Source organism: Leopardus geoffroyi, chromosome B1 (genome assembly GCF_018350155.1).
Source record: "Leopardus geoffroyi isolate Oge1 chromosome B1, O.geoffroyi_Oge1_pat1.0, whole genome shotgun sequence".
NCBI lineage: Eukaryota > Metazoa > Chordata > Mammalia > Carnivora > Felidae > Leopardus > Leopardus geoffroyi.
Window position 1 is genome coordinate 8,528,712 of NC_059327.1, and position 20,972 is coordinate 8,549,683.

The following is a 20,972-nucleotide window of genomic DNA, read 5'->3' on the forward strand; positions in this document are numbered from 1 at the left end:
CTTTTTAAAGATTCTAGCAGGGGAAGACTTGTCATGGAAGCATCCGTGATCTTCCTTTGTCCTATTTCCACACCCAGTGGTGGTTACTTCCACGTCATTAAGGGGGAGTGATATTTCTGCCTCTTCTATGATTGATCAGGTTTAGATGATGCAGGTTTTGTATCTCTCACTGTACTTAAATCACTGCAGTCATATTATAGCTTCTTTCTTGGTTACTTATAAACATTTATGCCTTTGTTTCTTGTTTAATTTCCTACCGACAGTGTTCCGATTTTCTGCTTTGTGAGATGAGACTGTTCATCTCCCTCTCCTTTATTTGATCTTTCTTCCCCTTCCCATCGCCCATCTTCTGTTATTTCTATTTAATCGTACTGTTACCCATGTATGCAAGTATACAGTTAGTCTAGTCTTTAACCATATTAAAATTGTGTGTGGTTCCAGAAGTTGACATGATGATTCCAACCCTAACACTAGCTTCTCTAGTTCTGTGCACACGTTCATTCAAGGTGTGTAGTGTGTGTGTGTGTGTGTGTGTGTGTCGTGTTGTGGAAGGAAAAGCTAAGGTTTAAATGATTCTAATAGCTGAAAACCAACAACACTGCTTGCGTAATTCCATCGTTATGTGGGGAGGCAGATCAGAGGGCAGCAGAGGTAAGCCTAAGGCATCGGCCTTGTGGCCTCCTACTCCCTTTTAAACGAGGCTTCCTTTTATCCTGCCCTGCTTGGCAGGCTGGGAATGGGGTGCGTGTGTGCATGGCAGGGAGCTTGCGGAGGGGTCTATGTAGGTCCGCTGGTTTTTAACTCTACATTTCGCGGGTGCGCTGTCATTCCTGACATTTCTGATTTCTTCCTCTTTTTAGAGTTTTGGGAGCACGCCAGTCCTCCTACACCACATCTGCGTATAACCTCCTTCACTCTACATCTTTTGACATCGCTCTTCCGTCTTCCAAATTTCCAAAACCTCTTCCACTTGTCCCCTTGCGTTTCCTTTGATACTATGGGCTTCCTTCTCTTCCTCTTCCTTTTTAAGGTCATTTCAAAGTAGTAGAGGGAGAGGAAATGAGCATCTTGACTTGTAAGCTCCTGAAAAGGTCTTAAACATGAAGGGGGTATGAAAAGCCAGTCTTTGAATACCAGGCAGCAATTGAGAAATAAACGAGTCACCCGTAAGTGAAATTTCACACGTTAAGTAAGCGGGCTCAGGAACACATTTCGTTGAGGCGCTTCCTGCTCCGGGTTTCTTTACCTGTAGGGAGGATGCAGTGGGGACGAGGAAGGGAAGTGTGCAGGTGTGCGTGAGTGCCATCTTGGCTGTCCCAGGCAGGGAGCTGGCGCCACACCTGTGTGTTCGTGCAGTTTCTAGCAGCATATGGAGGACAAGGGAATCAGGGTGTAAGGAGCCCAATAGGACACAAATGGTGGCCGTTGAGAGTACGTGACCTCTATCAGATACACTTGCCCAAAGATACTCTTCAGAATCTAATTTCTTGCTCCGGTCTAGGTAACAATGATAATCCCAGCCAACATTTACTGAGCACCTTCTGCGTGTGGCACTAAATACTTTAGAGGAGTCCTCCAAAACAGTCCTGTGAGGTAGTTACTATTATTGTCATCGTTCCCTTTTTACAGGCGCAAAGAAGGTAAGTTAATTGCTCAACAGCCTGCAGCTAATAAGTGATAGAGGCAGAGTGTGAACGCAAACAATCCGGTTCCAGAGTTCTTCTAAGATGGGGTGTGTGTGTGTGTGTGTGTGTGTGTGTGCTGCATATGCTGCAGGATCTCACAATGCTTCTGGCCAATGGTGTGCTAGTAAACAGTTTCTCCAGAGGGAAAAACAAGTCCTAATTAGTAGTGTTTGCTGACAGGTGTGGTATGCCTGCTCCCACCATGGCAGATTGCAAGGTATTAATGATCGAACAGTTGGCCCCACTGGTAAAAGTGGGATCCAATATATTGCTTTAGCCTCACTAGAACTGAATTGAGGGAGCTTCGATTGTCTGATATTACTTTTATTCTGAACTCATCTGTGGTTTAATTTTCATTTGGCCTTAATTACAATGAGCAGAACAAAATAGGAAGGCAAATGATTTTGGTTTTACTTAGGAGTGGAAAGTATTTTGACACTGATGGTGGTGAAGGGTTTTACCTAAGTTAGAAAAAAATAGAGATAGATTGCTAGCAATTGGAAGGGACTCTTGTTTTTCTACATCCACGCTTAGATCTGATTTTCTCATAAATATTATGTCACCATCCACATGATAGGAACCACATTTTAATTAAAGAAAATAAATGAGCAGGCACATCTAATGCAGCATAGAAAGGTCCCAAGTTCAAATCAGTTGACCCATTTTTTCGTGCACGGTCCGTGCATTAGAACTATAAATAACTTCCTGTCCCTTTAACTCAGAAGCAAATAAGTTTGATCGTGGCAGCTTTAAGTTCCATTCTATCCATTTACTTTAAAAAAATCTTTTTTAACATTTATTAATTTTTGAGAGACAGAGCATGAGTGGGGGAGGGGCAGAGAGAGGGAGACATAGAATCCGAAGCAGGCTCCAGGCTCTGAGCTCTCAGCACAGAACCCAACGCAGGGCTCAAACTCATGGACCTGAGCTGAAGGCGGATGTGTAACTGACTGAGCCACCCAGGTGTCCCCCATTATATTCATTTTTTATTTTGATTATTTTATTCTTCAAATGGGTGTGCACTCCATTGGCACATTGCTGGCTGAGCCTGGGTTGGGTAGGAAAACATCATATGGCACATATGAGCCAGAAGCAATTATATTTTTTTGTAGACCTCGTTATCTCATTTTAACTTCTTAAGACAGGGGTTGGAATTATACTGAATAATCATAAACAGCATAATATTCAAGAAAACAAGTAAAAATTTTAAATATGTCTTTTTGGAAGCTTTTTCAAAGGTCTAGGATTCTTTTTTTTTTTAAATGCCAGTAAAATGACATAAATAGGTCTTAATTTATCTTCATAATTAGCATCCAATTAAGATATATATTTATATGTCACCAGTTTTTATTCAAATGAATTTAATGAAACTGTTAAGATACTAAATGACTTCAATTACATCCATAGCTCCAAATTCAATCACCAAGCATCAGATGTAATGACACTTTAAAAAGGAGTTCAACAAGGAAAAATGATGGGCTTGAAAAGTATATTATACTCTGTATAATATCTCAATTAAAATACATTATGCCTATTTGCCTTCTGAAACCAAAAGCAATCACTTGAGTAAATGCTGGTGTTGGAAATAGACATTTTTTTTTGTTTGTGTGTATATAGGGTACATGTATATTTCTAGCAACTTTAGGGCAGTATCCTAGAAGAGTACTTCAAGATCTATAACAATTTTAACAGGGAAGGAGTCTTGAAGTATCATTTATCTATCCATTATTTGGTATGTGTTATTTAGTTGTACGCCTTGTTATAATTTGAATTATATTAGTTACCATCCCTTTGATTGTTTTCTTTAAAAAAATGATAATATCTAGGGTTGTAGACGAGATTCCTGAATAGAATTTGATTATTTCATTTAAAGAAATGATAATATCTAGGGTTTCAGATGGGATTCCTGAATAGAATAAGGAATCTTTTTGAAATTTTATCAGAATCACTTTAACATTTTTTGCGTGAACAGCTTCAGACAGTTGTCTTTGGCCTTTGTAAAACGATTCTTTAGAGTCTGCATTTGTGAAACTACATTCCTTGTCCTTAGCTTCAACTTAACTGTAGGTCTATAATCATTTACCTCAAATAGACAACAGACAGGGAATAATAACAAAATAAGGGATTTCCTACTAATAACTGTTGACAGAGTGCAAAGAATTGTGAAGAGTTAGAGATCTCATCCTACTTGACGGATAACAAGGTAGCCTGCTAATTTCATGGAAGCTGGCAGAAGACAAGAGATACTGGGTCAGAGACAAAGGACTTGCTTGCTTATACAGCACAGCAAACAGCATGATCTTCCTATTCAGGTCCCTCCTAGGTCTGGTGAGGGTACAGAGCAGTGGGCTCGGGTGGGCACAGCACACAGTAAGGCTGCATCACAACTGAGGAAACTCAAGCTCAGGAACCCACATTTTTATAAGGAGGTTGCAAGCAAATCTGCCTAACAATTGCCTTTAAAAAAAAAAAAAAAAGAGATTCTTTTTATTATGCTGGACAGCAAGCAAACTGCCCTTGCCCGGGAAAGGGACACTGTCTCCATCAAGGTTTTGCTTTAGAAACATTGAAAAGAATAGTCCAGAACAGAAGCCAGCGCTATGCCTGCCTGAGAGGGTTGTAGTCAGTGCATGTAAAATATCAAAACTCAGAATACTCGTATTATCTTCCTTAATCAGTTTTTGGCAGAATAAAATGACACCACACATAAAATTGTTCAGTATTGTTCAATGCTGAATCAATGCAGGCTATTATTTATTTATCTATTTTTTAATGTTTATTGTTTTTAAAAAAGTTTTTCTTAACATTATTTATTTATTTATTTATTTTTTGAGAGACAGAGGTGGAACACAGGCAGGGGAGGGGCAGAGAGAGAGGCAGACACAGAATCTGAAGCAGGCTCCAGGCTCCGAGCTGTCGGCACAGAGCCCAACGTGGGGCTCGAACCCACGAACTGCGAGATCGTGACCTGAGCCGAAGTCGGACGCTTCACCAACAGAGCCCCCCCACCCGCGAGAGCCCCAATGCAGACTATTATTATATAAGACTCCAGCCCATAGTCACATGCAAGACCTTCAAAACTTGAGCTTTCTTCCTTGTTACTAACAACAGTGTTTGCATTTTGTTTCCTTTCAGACTTCAGTTTTTTAGAGCAGTTTTAGGTTCACAGCAAAACTGAGCAGATAGTACACCGAGTTCCGTTAACAGCCCTTTCCCCACACAGGCCTGGCTTCCCCTACTGTTGCACGATGTTTCACCCCAACACCCGGGGTTCGTTGTTTCTCCGCTTCCAAGAATGAGGAGGTGGACACTCTTAGAGTACAGGATCAGAAAGGAAGAAGAGTAGGAACGTTCTCTTTACAAAGAGGGGGCTTTGAAGGTGAGTACTCACGAGTCTAGGCAAGTCCTAGTTTTCTAAGGTCAGCACCCCCTTCCCTTCCCTCTCTTTCCTTCTCAGGTTCTACCCCTATTGGCTTGACGGTGCTAGGGGCTGGGTTGCCCATTCCTGACTGGCTCCATTCCATTGGATGGGGGCTGGTCTATGGCCATATCATTCCTTGTGGGGTCATGTGTTCTGTGGTCCACTACTTATTTTTAATCAGGTCTTTTGTCAAATTCCTGAGGAGAACCTGTGGGGCAGTGGGTGGTGGCTGTTACATTCTCAAGAGGAACCTTACACCTGGGGGGTTTGCTGTGGTCAGACCCTCCCAGCGTTGTTCCAACCTAGGTGTTTTTCCCCACCCTGGGACCTCAGGTCCTGACCTTTCCCTCTCGGCCTGTTTCGTCCCATCTTTCCCTATTATATTACCATCAACATTTGCAGCAGGATGGGACATTTATTACACCTCATGAACCGACGTGGACACGGGTCTGTCACCCAAAGTCCAGTAGTTTCCATGAGGGTCACACTTGGTGTTCTATGTTCTGTAGGTTTGGACAGATGCACAGTGACCCGTAGCCACCACTGTAGTATCATGCGGAGTAGTCTTACTGCCCTGAAAATCCTTTGTTCAGCCTGTTCACCCCACCCTCCTCCCTAATCCCTGACAACCACTGATCTTTTTTACCGTTCCCATCCTTGTGTCTTTTCTAGAATGTCATAGTTGGAACCAAACTACACATACAGGTTTCTTAAACACATAAGGGAATTCTTAACAAAGCCATCCATAACCTTCCTCCCCAGCAATGCCTTTAACTTCTTGGTTAATTTCTAACCGATATCTTTCTAGGTATTTTTTGTCTGCTTTTTTTTTTAACTCCTTTTGTCTTTTAAACAGTTCATTTGTAGTGAGTTTAATAACCTCCATAAAACTTTTCAACTACTTAGGCATATTTTACATATCAGTCAGAAGAAGGTAGTTTGTTCTGGTTCACAGTAACAAAGGCTTATTTCTGTCTGTCTTTCTATATCTATCTATCTATCTATCTATCTATCTATATTTATGAGTGCCAGGTGGGAGGGACAGAGAGAGAATCTGAAGCAGATCCCACATGGGCTCAATCTTACAGGTGAGATCATGACCTGAGCTGAAATCTAGTTGGATGTGTAACCAACTGAGCCACCCAGCTGCCCCTGCTGCCCCATTATTTAAAAAAAAAAATTATTCCAGGGATTAATCAAAGTAAATAAATGAAGATGCAATTACCAACATCTTTATTACCTAGTTGTGGCTAAGGTTTTCCTCTTTACCTGTTGTGCTAAAAAATACCGAACAGCCAAGTCTTGTTCACCTAGGGTAACAATCAAGAAACTTTGAGACTGTTGACACCACAATGCTTTGTTTTTCTGATGGCTGTTTTTAAACTGAGCTAAGATAATGCCCCAATTAAAGCCCAGGAAACTCCTTTGTTATGTTAGAAACCTTACAGGAAAGGAAAGCTGAAAGTCAAGAGCGAAGAGGCAGGAACAGAATGAGGTGGTGGGAAGGGTGTGTGTAACTCTTTGTATCCACACAGTATAGAAAACCTGACTAACGAAATGCAAGTGGCAGCGTTTATGTTCTCAGAAACACTTAAAGGTGACTAATCGTGTGTGTGCTAGGACAATTTATTTTCTCCTAAGTAGTAATAGACAGTAATAGGCAAGGAATAGAACCTTTTCTGTGGGGTCAAAGACAAAACAAAAACAAAAAGCCAACCTGGCAGAATGGAGAGGAAAGTGTTGCAGTCTGATCTTACCTTGACCCCAAGCACCCGATAGCCTCGCACCTACACAGAGGCACAGCCAGGATGGATGTGACGCAACCCCCCGACTACTGTTTGCCATAAAAAGTTAGGTCATGATGAATGTTTCCAGGGTTGCCATCCCACGCACTTTCTCGCTTTCACCAAGTTTCACCAGTTCTAAGTTCCATTTATGATTGGCTCACGATTCTCTCTTCAAACTGTGCTATTGCACTAGTTTCCCACGTGTCTTCCCTGCGAACCCCACGGAACGCTGCTCACCAGAAGCTCATCATCAAAGAGGTGAGCTCCCTCTGTGCACATCACCAGGGACAACAAAGCATTTCTAGCTTTTCAAAAGAAAAGATAACACATCTGCAGCATTGAAATAATACGGTATTCAAATCTAGAACCTAAAAATAGTGTTTCCAAAGCTAATTCCATTTCTGTCTTTCTACATGAGATATACAGGGAAATTATTTCCATCAGGAAGAAGAAAGGTGAAAGAGTAAATATATATTTTTTAAATATTTATCTCTGAGACAGAGAGAGAGAGAGAGAGAGAGAGAGAGAATGGTGCCAGGTGCAGAGAGAGAGGGAGACAGAGGATCCGAGGCGGGCTCTGTGCAGAGCCTGACATGGGGCTTGAACTCACAAACCATGAGATCATGATCTGAGCCCAAGTCAGAAGCTCAACCAACTGAGTCACCCAGGTGCCCCGAAAAAATACTTTTTAAAAACATAAGTGGGTTGTTTTTATCAGCTAAACTCCTAATTTGCTGGGGAATGATAGGTCATAAAGACTTCCCATTTTTCTGCTGGTAGCACCTGGGTGCCTAAAATGTGAACAGATAGGCCACCACACAAAACAGGGGCCCCACCTTAACACAAACATTCTGCAAGTTTGAATCTGGCATCCTTTCCCTGTTCCAAGGCTCAATGTCAGGTTTACACAAATCCACATACCTCATGAGAGCCGTCAAAAGTTAAGATTTTCTCTTCTGGTCTGTGATTAAAGCTGTAGGATTATTTCTCTCTTAGTTTACAAGTTCCCATTAGTCGCTGCTAATTCCAGATTTCAGACTTTCATTTGTAAAGACTCTGATTTGGTGGTCTAGTGTCCACGAAAAGGAGGTATTTGCAGAATGACCTCCAAAGGCCAAAGCCACCATAAGACTGAAGAAAAAGGCCGCCAAGTCCAGCTTGACGAGAAATGGTTTATTGAGGGGACTTAGGGATAGACGCGTATCTTGGGAAGCTGCAAGATAAGCAGAGGTTCACAACCCTACCTCCTGTAAAACTGCTTTTTACAGCCCTAGTGGCTGGGGGAATCACCCAGAAGGAAATGTTTAAGCATCGTGGTCCCATCTCCAGAGCAGATCAATGATGTTTTGCCCCAAGGATGTACTTTAAGGTGTGACTATACAAGAAGTGTGTGTGTGTGTGTGTGTGTTGGCGGGGGGAGGGGGGAACTGTGTTCCAGAAGTCTTCGGGTCACACACAGGTCAAGGCAGATCGGTTCAAGATGCCGTTAGGTTCTCACAGCTCGAGCTGAGGGTGTTTGTGAAGAGGTTCTCCAGGCAATGACACAGGCCAGGTCTGAGAACAAGTGACCTTAGGTTTCTAGCCCTAAGTAAGTTATAAAGAACACTGCATATTACGATGAGTACAGAAAAAGATCAGAGCAGATATACTACGCTTTGAGAAGAATATTGTACATACAGGTTTAAGAATGACTCCCGATGTAAAAGATGATGATTTTGAAGGAAAAGATGATGCTAGAAAGGCACGTGTGCACCTCTCTTGTTGTCAGATAGTTGACTGAATGCTGACGAAAACAATACCAAGCTAGACGCCATTTTAGTGCCTATTTCTTTTGTTGTTGTTGTTGATTTTTGAGAGAGAGAAAGAGAGAGCGAGCAGGCGAGAGGTAGCAAGAGAGGGAGACACTGAATCCGAAGCAGGCTCCAGGCTCTGAGCTGTCAGCAGAGAGCCCGACGTGGGGTTCGAACTCACGAACTGTGAGATGATGACCTGAGCCACAGTCAGATGCTCATCCGAGATACCCAGGCGCTCCATTGCCTGTTTCTAAGTGCCATCACCAACCTCTACACATGAGATTCGTAACACCATAGTATCAATCAAGTGCCAGAAAACATTTTCAGAACAAATTATCATACTAGATATCAGTAGCTCAAAGATCAGAGATTTTTCTGGAGAAAAAACTTCACACGCTAAGAACTCCATCAGAGGGGGGAAAGGAAAAGAAAAAAAAAATTAACACAATTGCTCATCAGAAGACTGCCCAATATTTTCGAATATGTGCAGAAATCACCTTTATTATTAACAGCATTGTTTCCTCTTCCAGTCAGTAGGGAGCATTATGTAAAACTGATAATCAGTGATAAGAGACCCATCACTGTAAGGTAATGAAAGTGAATCCGGACTCATCATGCTGTGATTCATTGTTAGGTTGTTCTCAGGGTCTAAAAACTTGGGTATTCTAATTACTGTAAGTATCCAAACACCCATTAGCCCTTTTGGCCTCAATATGTCACTATGGAAATTAATCCCCAAAGTTGCAATGTCTTGAAACACTGAGCAGAGATCCAAGTATCACTTTAAATTTAAACATACAGAAAATACACACACACACACACACACACTATTCATGTTCAGGGCATGTACAAAGCTTAGATAAAAAGGTCATCAAAAACGTTTCCGATGTAGACACCGCAAGTGCTAATTCAGCGCACGTTTATTTTTGTGCTTCTCTTACACGGAGAAGGCAGGATACACGAGGCACGTGAGACGAGGACGGTACGTGACCTCTTCAGCCTGTTTCTTTCTTTAAACAGAGATGTTGACAGACGAGAAGGATTAGATGCAGTCTACTTTTTCTTCACTCGGCTGAGTTTGCAGAGAATTATAAACCATGAAACTAAACTGAGTAAATGTTGCAAGTTTGCCGCAAGCGGCACCTGGGGCCAAGAAGAGAGAAAGTTACCCGGGTAAACAGAACGCACGTGAGTACGGTCACTACACACGCAGCTTCCTCGCCTTGCTGGTGGCGGTGGTGAACCCAACGCGAACAGAGCCGCGCAGAAGCACGCTTTGTGCACGGACTAGCTGGCGGTCCGTGAGAGAAAGCCATCTCTTTGGACCTCAGAATACAGGCTGATCTGGGACTCTAGGCACGCACACGGTCATTGCTACCACTACTTTGTTTTCATATCCTTTTCTTGGCAAAAAAATAATTTTTTTAGGCAAGGGCTTCACATTTTATTTCCCTAGCCACTAGGACGTGACCATGATCCATTCCTAATTCTCCCCTCCCCTTTCTCCCTGTTCTTTCCTACTTTCCTACTCCCACGCAAAGCGAGACGAGCTCTTTGTTAAGACACTCTGTGTCTAATCCAGTTAGCCTCACTGACGCGGTTCCCTGATGCCCTACCAGCCACACACCCCTATGGCAATAGGGGGCTTCTTCCCCGCCACTCCCCCCCCCCCCCCCGCAAACACCTTGCAGGGGCCTCTTCTAATGCCAATAATTTAAGGAACGAGTCAATTTTAAATTCATCTACCATTATATAATTGTCATTTTTACATCTTGTTAAATCCAACTCTGAGCCTTCTACGGTTTCTTTCTTAACACCGAATCAATCAAACCGACTTACTTTAAATGTAAAGCCTTCTCCCCCGCCCCCCCATAACGTCTATTGACTTTGGTATCTCAGCACTTAAAAAAGAATAAGGAATTCCTCAAACAAGTTTTTCAAATACAGAACTGTGGGAAGGAAAAGATCAAAGAACAATAATAAGCAGTCTAACCTAATAAGTTATATTGATCAGTAAGCTGTATCTCTTCCCCATCTGAAAATGCACTAATGAGAAGCAGCAGTGGTTGATCTTGAAACACTTTGAAACGGTGATAGGCTCATATAGAAAGTAAGTGAAGCAAAGGACATGCCTCAAATGCTGTGCAAAAATAATTCTGCCAACTTCTTTGGTTTACTAATTAGTAGTACATTTTGTACCTTGGAGCCCCAAGAAGGTCTAAATGACTGAGACATTAATATAATGAATGGAAAGGAAGCAGGGAAGATAATTTGTCCCTATCGACCTCGAATCAATAAAAGCATCTGACTAGAGTTAGCCCATCTCAGCATGTCCTGGAGCTGAAGCTAAACCTGACGTAGGACCAACGTCAAAGATAAGAATTAAGAGCCAAAGAGTAGGTCATAACCACTAGCGGTCAACCAAAGGGGGGGGTTTAGGTATATTTAAGGACTCTGGGGGTCTTGACGGGATCAACAATTAACATTTACCTGGTGCCTGCCTGATACGGTCCCTGTTTCCATTGTATTGCAGCAAAAATACACCAGAGTATTTGTTAGCGTATGTTTGCAACAACATTTACAAGTTCACACAAATACGAATTCCACATAAAACTTACCATAACTTCCGGTCACGTTGGCACATATCACAGCCCCAAAGAAGTTTGGAAAGTACTTCTGAATTCTTGAAACCACTTTCCGGCAAGCTACGGTCGGATCTTCTCCTCCTCTCATATACTCTACAGCCTGGTAGCTGGTTTAAACAGAGGTGAAACTTAAGCATCACAGAACAAAGTCCAAGGGTGTTAAACGCGAAGTTAAGATACCTAAAACCATCCGAGCTGTCACATGTGTGATGAAATACATAAAGAGAAGTTGGTAGCACCTGTGAAAGCATCAGCACGAAAGGAAGTAAACCTTGACCCCATGTCTGTCTTTTCAGCTAATCTGTCCCTCAATTTCAGATGAGGACTATTATCTTTGGCTCTGGCTGAGTAACTGCTACCCAGTAACAACAGCCAGAAGTGATAAAAAAAAAAAAAAAAAAGAAAGAAAGAGAGGTTCTATTTAAACAGGAAATGGGGCTACAATCAGTGGGGGAAATACTGGGCATGTGCAAAACATCCAGTCGTAATGATCATCTTTCAGTAATTAATTGCACACCGTGACTGACTTTCCCGCTTTTATCGCCAATTATCACCCTTCCTTTACTCAGTGGCCTTGCATAAATTATTTAAATGCATCATAAGTGTTCTCATCTGTGAAGTAAAGCAAGAAATACTCTATTTCAGAGGACAATGATTACTTAATTTAAATTATCATCAAAAATGATAGGTGGAGAGTGTGGAGGTAGGATTTCTAAGCAGGGCTGGTACCCACAAAATCAGACTGCGTGGCACAAACCATCACTTTCTGTCTTGACAGACAACATCCCTCCTAAGGATCTCCAAGGGTCAGAGATGTGAGGACTCACACCTTGGTAGAAAGCGCATCAGGATGTCCCCATCCCCAGTGGCCGCGGCTGCTCCTGCGGTATCATCGGCATAGGCACCAGCTCCAGGTATCGGTGAATCTCCGACTCGACTGTGTGAGGGCACAGCACAGTGATTTAGGACAGGAGACCAAGAGCGAATTCACACACTATTTTATGAGAGGTTTCCACAAGAGGGGATGTTTCTAATTCGCCACTCAGGATCGTTTTAAGTAAATTCTTCATCAGAACACACAGATCAAAGATTTTCATTAGTTTTTCAGCTAAGGTTTCCATAAACCTAATTATGTAAGAATTGGATACCAGTTGGTTATATATCAGGATGGCACAGATTTACAGTGACTGTTCAATTATTACTATCCTTTATCATCAGATTTCTGGATTATCTCAATAGGTTCAAACTGGTTTTCCTCGTCTATAATCTACTCCTGCTTTCTATCTGATGTGCCAAAATTTTACCAACGTTTTTCCTTGTAATAAACCTTCAGTGCTTTTCTGCTATTTTAAAACAAAATCCAGAAATCTTTAAAGTGACTCAGGACTCTCTGAAATCTGGGTCCGGTCCTCCTCCCAGGTACCCGACATTCATGCTATTTCTCTCCCCTCCAGGGGGAGCCCTGAACTCTGAGCGTGTACTACTCAAGCTCCCTTCCCCTCCTGAGGCTCAGGCTCAGCCCGCAGGATCTCTCTGCTGGTCTCCCCAACTGCCTGCCCTGCTTACTCAGGCACCACTCCCATCCATGAGCTCCGCAGCACTAGCTGTGATGCCCACTCCTGTGGCACTTAGCACGTACTAATTTATTTTCGTTCACATTTACTTATCTCAGCTGTGAGGGTAGGGTTGTGCTTTATGTTTTGCATCTCCCATTAGCACCTTGCACATATTGGTTTACACTCAATACATATTTGTGAGATCTGTTCTTTTCGAAACACTAACCCATGTATTTTGAATTTTATACCATTTGTAGATGTACCAGCAGCAGTACGCCCCATCTTATGGACTACAACCATGCCTAGAAGTTAAAAAAAAAATCATTGTATCAACTCTGAGGTTTACCTCAAGTATAAAGAAATAATTGAGCTGTTGGTAATATAAATATCCTCATTCATTAATTTCAGGTAGAAGAAAATAGGAAGCTCAGGAATACTGAAACTTATACTGGCTGTGTCATTTGTACTGTTTCAGAACCCAGTGTCAGCATCATTTGGTAGACTTTCCATATCCTTACTCTTCAAGTTACTCAGTTACCTTTCAAAGGTAATTCCAAAAAAAAATCACTGATATAGAATAAGGGAAATTCTCAACATTATAGCTCAGATATGGCGAACAACATAAAATTATTAAAGAACTAACTACACATCAAATAGGGGCACCTGACTGGCTCAGTCAGAAGAACATGTGACTCTTGATCCAAAGGTCCTGATTTCGAGCCCCATGTTGGGCAAAGAGATTACTTAAGTAAATGAATAAATAAAAACTACAAAAAAACCCAACTAAATATGAAATAAAGATTTAAATATCTACAAGTGGATAATCACTAGATTTTAGGAGCCCTGTATAAAGTAATTTACCAAAATGTAAATAGATGTGATGAAAAGAATGTGTGTGCACGCTTATTTAGCAGTTAAAACAGTTAAAATCACCATCTGGCACTATAAATAGGGATAAAGAAGTTAAGAACTACAGGAAGGCAATTAAAAATGGCCAAACTTTGGGGCACCTTAGGGGCTCAGTCAGGTAAGCCTCCAACTCTTGATTTCAGCTCAGGTCATGAGCCCAGGGTCGTGGGATTGAGACCTGCATTGGGCTCTGAGCTGAGTGTGGGGCCTGCTTAAAATTCTTTATCTCTATCCCTCTGCCTCCTCCCCAGCTCACATGGTCTCTCTCTCTAAAGTAAAATTAAAAAAAAAAAATGGCTGAACTTTAACCATAAAAGTTATATAAAAGGCAAATTACCAATTGTATCATGACTGTAATTATCTCCTGTTTCTTTATAGGTAGGACCATCTTGCTTTAAGATACTAGGTGGTTTGTAAGGTCCACAGTATTTTGAAGCATCTGGCACAACATTCTGCAAACAAGATTTAAGTTTTATTTTTTAGGAAAGTTCATTTTAGAAATTGGCAAGCAGTTCCATACAATGACTAAACATGAGCAAGAAACCAAAAGGATGTCTGGTAACAGAAAGCTATGAATTAAAAACCAAAGATTAGCTGAGTCTTATGTGAACAGATAGATATAATTCTATTTAATACCTAGTCTTATCTCAGAATTACATAACGTAGAATAATAGACATCTATGTCTGGAAACGATCCCTGATTTTTCTCTCTCTACGGCTAAAGTTCTCAGCACAGTGGCAGATACAAATGAAGATTTTTTTTTTTTATTAGATCTTAATCCTCAAAGGAATCAGGTACACAGCCCTACCTTTAAATTTCAGAATCTGTTCCCTGGCCAATGAAGAATTCTGAGATTTAAAGGAAAATCTATTTTAAAAACCTTCTTTATTTCTGGGGCTCCCGGCAGCTCAGACGGTTAATTAAGCATCTGACTCTTGATTCCAGCTTCGGTCACGATCTCATGGTCGTGAGATCAAGCCCTGCATCCAGCTCCATGCTGATAGTGTGGAGCTTGCTTAGGATTCTCTCTCTCTTTCTCTCTCTCAAATAAATAAATAAACTTTAAATTAAAAAAAAAAAAAAACCCTTCTTTTTTCAAAGCTATGTTTGTGTGAACATATTCTAAGTTGTACTTGTAAATTCCTCTGTGGATCACAAAGACACAAGAAAATAATCCAAATCCATTAATTTAGGTTGTATATGTGGATTAGTATTTGATCAAGAAACCTACTACCTATGTCTTACTCATTAGCACACTTAGCGCCTCCCCTGACCTGGTCTTATCCATTTGCCGCTTTTAGATGCTAACTAAGCCCAGAGACTCCTTAGTTACTCAAAGGTAATTAGGATTTGGGGGAAGAAACAGATGAGACCAAGGCAGTCCACAGAAGGGTTCTGGATGGCAAAGAAAACCTGATTTATGCTCAAAGTCCCAGTGATTTAAGGATAAATTATCCCAGCAGTAACACACTAGACACCAAATAGTATAGATCCAGTCAAATAAGGGTAAGATAAGGGGTATACTCCACATAGACAAAATGTAAGACATATTCTAGATGAATGATTTCCAAACTTTGATTTTTTTTTAGACTTGGAACCTTCTGTCACAAGGAAATACAAGCAGAGCAAGTCTGACTGAGGACGCCCCTTCTTCCTGCGGCACATCCGTCAGTTTGAAAGCTACTGCAAGGAACCAGGAGTTTTCCACCAGAGATGTGCATGAGAAGCAGCTAAGGAACGTTCATGAACATCCATGCCCAGAGAGGCACCTTCAGTCATTGTTTCTAAAGTGCGGCCAGGGTGATAACCAGCACCTTAGGCAACAGAGGGCAGACAGGATGTCACTGAGTATTTTCTAATGATCTGCTTGTAAGAATTATGTCTACGTACCCTCCAGTAATTTGGCTGGCAATTCCGAGCAAGCCAATCTGAATGAAGGGCTCGGGAAGTATTAGTAGATAAATCCTCACTGATAAAGCCCATACTCTCAGCAAACTTGGTGGCTGGAGATTAGGAAGAGAAGGAAAATGTACATTAGTTAAGCACGGTTTTCTAAACAAAACACATGTACGTGGAGTGTTCTCGGTTAGCGGTCTCTTAAGTGGGGTATACCATCCTGGGTCGCACAAAGACTTTCAGAGCAATATTTAGACGGGAACGGTGTTAAGGCAGTTTCAACTGATCTTCTTGAAACCCTGGGGTGCATATGGTGACAGCTCTCTGTTCCACCCCCTTCACGATCCCCCTTCCTGTACATCACAAAAGGGAAAGCACCCCGCTCACCGACACAGAATCTTACTGTTCTAACTAGGGCGCCATACCCAGTATTTAGACCCCACACAAGGGGCCAACTGGATTCTATGCATGAATAACAAACAGACCTTTTTGTTTGTCAGGCAGTTTTTAATTCTGGATTTCGGTGCAACTGAAGGACGCCTACTGGAGTTATTAGCTAATACAACATTAAAAACCGTATTTTGGGGGGCACCTGGGTGGTGCAGTCAGTTAAGCATCTTACTTTGGCTCAGGTCATGATCTCACAGTCCATGAGTTCGAGCCCCATGTCCAGCTCTGTGCTGACAGCTCAGGGCTGGAGCCTGCTTTGGATTCTGTGTCTCCCTCTCTCTCTGCCCCTCCCTCCCCCCCCTCAAAAATAAACATTAAAAAAATATATTAAAAAAAAGTATTTTGGGGGTGCCTGGGTGGCTCAGTTGGTTAAGCATCTGACTTGATTTCAGCTCAAGTCATGATCTCACAGTGAATGAGTTTGAGCCCCACATCGGGCTCTGTGCTGACAGCGTGGAACCTTCTTTGGATTCTGTCTCCCTTTCTCTCTGCCCCTCCCCTACTTGCTCTCTATATCTCATCAAAATAAATAAAAATAAACTTAAAAAATGTTTAAAAAATTTTTTTAAAGTATATTTGATTATAGATCATGGTATGATTTTTGGCATATAACTTGGAAGACGTTCAAGCAAGGGACAAAAATACGCTGGTGCCCATCTTTTGATGTTAAGAATGCTCTGCGCTCTGTGCAACTAGTTCAGGAGGAGAAATGATGTTGACTCATATTTCCATCCGGCAATTATCTCCCCATAGATAATGAACTAATTTTTAAAACCCTATTTTACAGATGAAGAAAGTGTGAATTTAGAAGTAACTTATCTGATGGTAAATAGATGTTAAGCAAAACAGCTAGAATGTGACCTTGCATTGGCTTTTATCTACTATATTTTCACAGTGAGGAATATAGACAAAGGACTAGATAAAGTTCCAGTGTAGCTAAAATATACCTGACTCTCCCACTAAAAGCGTGTGTGCTGTATGTTCCAGAACTTTCCGTGCCACACCAATAGCGTTTTTAATTCGTCTGAGACCTCCCACTGCTCCTACGTTCATTGTAGTGCTGCAAGAAAAGAAGCACAGTAAGATTTATTAAGGTACTTTCTCAGGTTCACAGATAAAAACTACATTGATTTACTCCAAGCAATAGCTTTGTAGGATAAACTCCACTGTCTTAACGTAAAGATGATACCACATCCATGAAGTGCATACAAATTCCCATGATCAGATAAATTAAGGAATAGCAAATCAACCTACAGCATACTCCAACAGCACCACAACTCAAAGTTCCTCCTAGCTTTTTTGTTGCTGTTACTTTTGAGATAGCGGAAGCGGGGGAGGGGCAGAGAGCGAGGGGGACAGAGGATCCAAAGCGGGATCTGCACTGACAGCCCCAAGCCCCATGTGGGGCTTGAACTCACAAACTGCGAGATTATGACCTGAGCCAAAGTGAGACACTCAACTGACTGAGCCGCTCAGGTCCCCCCCCCCTCCCCCCACTACCTGACTTTTAAACATGGCTTCTAAAGAGTTTTAAGGCTTCAGGTCATGCAAACCACAGCGTACATAGAAGTCAGTTAGGTGATTGTTTACCACGTCTAGAGACGTATTTCTGTAGTGTGGGATTCTATGTGTTCTAAGGAGACTACTGCATCCATGTGAAATTTCTATTATTCTAATGACTTTCTCTGAACTTGTGTTTGGAAAGGCTGGGTACCATAAGCTAGGGGTTGTGACCTGATGAAACTTACATATTCGTCCGTCTTGCTCTCAGTAGAAGCAAGTAGATCAGAAGACTGATCAGTGTGACTCAACATGGGGTGAAGATTGCTTACCCGTCCATGATCATGGCATCCAGTGTGGTCTCTCCAAGTTCATCAGGACTCCCTCCAAAGCCCACGGTACCGTCACACTGTTCCCTCTCACACACAGCACAGCCCTGCTCAACTGCATCCAAGGGAGAGCCTCCAGATGCTAACGTCCTCCACGCTGTTAATCAAATCCCAGGAGTGCTGGTTTATATACTGATTTTTTTTTCCAATGCCAAATGCAACAAACCAGGAATGTTTTGAGCACTCATCTAAAAAAATATTTTCATGTTTACCCTTAAACAGAATTTTACTTTATTAAGTAAATGAGTGACAAATTGTATAATGCAACTATTTACTGTGAAGAATTTAAACACTACTGATGTAAAGTGAGGGTTTTTTATTTTTTACCTACTAATATTTCTATGCTGTGTAAGAAATGTCTTCTCTCCTTCAATTTTATAATTGACGCCACTAAAAGGCAGTTAAATTGAAAGTTCATTAAATCACGGGCTTATAAATTTCTTCTGTATCATTAGATTATTAAAAATATACACAACGAGGACTTTTATTAAGGTAACATCAATCATGGCAAGTCTCAATAACCACTTCCTAACGCAAATAATTACAATGTGGGCTTCACAGCGTTTAATCCATTTAATCTGCACAATAGCTTTTCAGGTAAGTACTGTCCAATTAGTCTCCTCATTTTAAGTCGGAGCAAACAGACCCAGACAGGTTCAAGAACTTGTTCAAGGTCACACAACTGGAACAGGATTCAAAAGCCATTTGGGCACTGCTTTGTTCTCTGGAGCCCCGTACCTTGGCAAGGGGTGGGGGAGATCTTTGGTGGTCAATGTCTTACGAATAAAAACAGAACTCTTTGAAGGGAAGGCGCTACTATGGGTCATTTTTAAGTATTAACCACTGGGCCTACAGAATTGAAAGTGTATTTCAAGAAGTTCGCCCTTTCACTACGGAGAACCTTTATATGTCCCCCTGCGCTGGCCACTGCACTTTTTCTCTCATCATGGCTTCAAGGCCGGGAATTTCTTTCTCACAGCCTGTTTTCACCTTTTCTGAATCAGATGCACTGCCTCTAACACCCAAACTTATGTCCGCCAAGCTCTGGAGCCACTTCTGCCCCAGTGAGTTGTACCCGCAGCCTCAGACGGGGGGAAAGGAGTCGGAAATTACTCTTGGGGTAGTAGGTCTTGGAATGAATGAGGCAAACGTATGCAATCCAATGAATAAATGACAAGTTCATGGCATGGACAGGATTGAATGAAAGCACAGTAGATAGGCACCTCACGCAGACTGGGCATTAAGAGCAATAAATCGCCAAAGAGGTGATAGCTTAGTGGTTCTCCATCTTAGCTGCAAATCAAAATCACTTAGAAAGCTTTAAAGGAAACAAAACAAATGTCTTGTTGCCAGCAGTTAAATCAAAATCTCAGGAGGTAGGGCTCAGGCACGGGAAGTTCCACAGATGATTTTAATGGCCAACCAAGATTGAAACTCTACGGCAGGTGGCAAATACAGAATGTCAGCACAGAACAACAGAAAGTAAATGTAAAAAAGGGTCTGAATGGGAAATTAATAGCCGTTTGCAAAGCTGCACTTGAGCTCATGGTATTGGGGAGATCCGAGGGGCTAGAAAGGTGAAGTAGAACAGTAGACAGGAGACAGCCCCCCCCCCCCCCCCCCCCGCCCCGTGACAGCAGTACGGATGTCAGGCAAGACCGCGTAGGCGCCCGTGGAGGAGTCCCAGCAGAAAGGCCCTAACTGCTGCGGGTCAGGCAGCAGCAGGGCAGAAAGCATGGGGGCGCGGGGCTGAACAGAGGCGGAATGCGAAGTGAGGACGTAAAAAGCGGCTGCGGGCAGGGAGGACTCCGTAAGGGTCCAGTGTAAGAGGCGCACCGGTGCAGGAGGTGCAGGAAGGCCCGGAGGTGAGGCTCCGGTCCCCGCCCAGGGGTCAGCCCGCCGGCCGCAGCCCCCGCCCCCGGCCGCCGCCGCGCACCTGCTTCGGTCGCGTTCCTAAAGGGCCAGGTGTTGAGGACCAGGGGCAGAGGGCTGCAGCTGCGCGCGAGGCCTGGGCCGAGCAGGAGCGGCACTAGGAGCAGAGGAAGGCTCCACTTCCGCGCCATGGCCGCGCGCCCGGCGGAGAGAGGCCCGCGCGGCCGCTGAGCCCGCGAGGGCGCGCTTGCGGAACTCGTGATCGGCCGCGCCCCGCGCCCCGCCTCCCGCCGCCGGGCTCGGCGGCTGCCTCGGGGGCGCGGTCAGGGCTCCCTCTGGTCTCGCGAGATTGGCCGCCGCGGGACCGCCGAAGCCGCGGCACCCCTGGAGGTTCCTGGCCTGGGAGCGCTGTGGCTCGGTGCTCGGGAACCCTTCAGGTGCTCCGGGGTTTGTGTTTTCTTCGAGTTGACCGAATGATTGCCGTCCCCGTTGGTAAAGGCAGACTGAGTCCTGTGTTGAGAAATCAGTATGAAATTTACGCAGCCCGCGGTTGCGTGGCCCTGGGAGCATTTTCATTGGCTTTAACCTTATTCTTTACATTAAAAGCTGAAGTCGACAAATTTCCAAATTCAAAATGTACTCCAGGATCCCTGGCCTCAGAGATCTGCGGAGGCTATGGCGTAGGGGTGAATCACGCTTGCTGAGAACCACAGCTCTTTGCAGGATGTGCTGTCATGATAAATCGCTGAGCCGGAAGAAGCGGAGACACGAGGGTTCACCGAAGTGCACCCTCCCCGGGGTTCAGGGCAAGTGTGCCTGACACCTTTAAGTGCTAAATGCATGTTTGAATAAAGGTGGAATGGAGACTTGCCACTGTTAAAAGAGAAACTGAAAATAGTACAGATTTTGAAAACTATTTTTAAGTAGACGTGCTATAAAATGTATTGTTGAAAAGTTCATTGGTAAAGTTTTACTTACATCTTTTTAATAGGGGAGGCTTGGGGGATTGACAAAAGGGATAGGTGGCCTTTGAATTGTTTCTGGAGCCGCATTTCTTGTCAAGACTTA

The 20,972-nt window shown here is 42.9% G+C and overlaps 1 protein-coding gene across 1 annotated transcript; it reads right to left on the reverse strand.

The window, feature by feature from the left end:
• Positions 1-9,588: 9,588 nt before the first annotated feature.
• Positions 9,589-20,104, reverse strand: AGA (aspartylglucosaminidase). Its single transcript, XM_045452382.1, has 9 exons — positions 19,969-20,104; positions 17,976-18,129; positions 17,091-17,203; positions 15,688-15,800; positions 14,134-14,248; positions 13,114-13,189; positions 12,161-12,268; positions 11,305-11,438; positions 9,589-9,829 (listed from the first exon to the last, which is right to left on the reverse strand). Exons 1-9 carry the CDS (start codon positions 20,093-20,095, stop codon positions 9,729-9,731), a joined length of 1,041 nt encoding a protein of 346 aa, XP_045308338.1. The 5' UTR covers positions 20,096-20,104; the 3' UTR covers positions 9,589-9,728.
• Between the last annotated feature and the right edge of the window lie 868 nt (positions 20,105-20,972).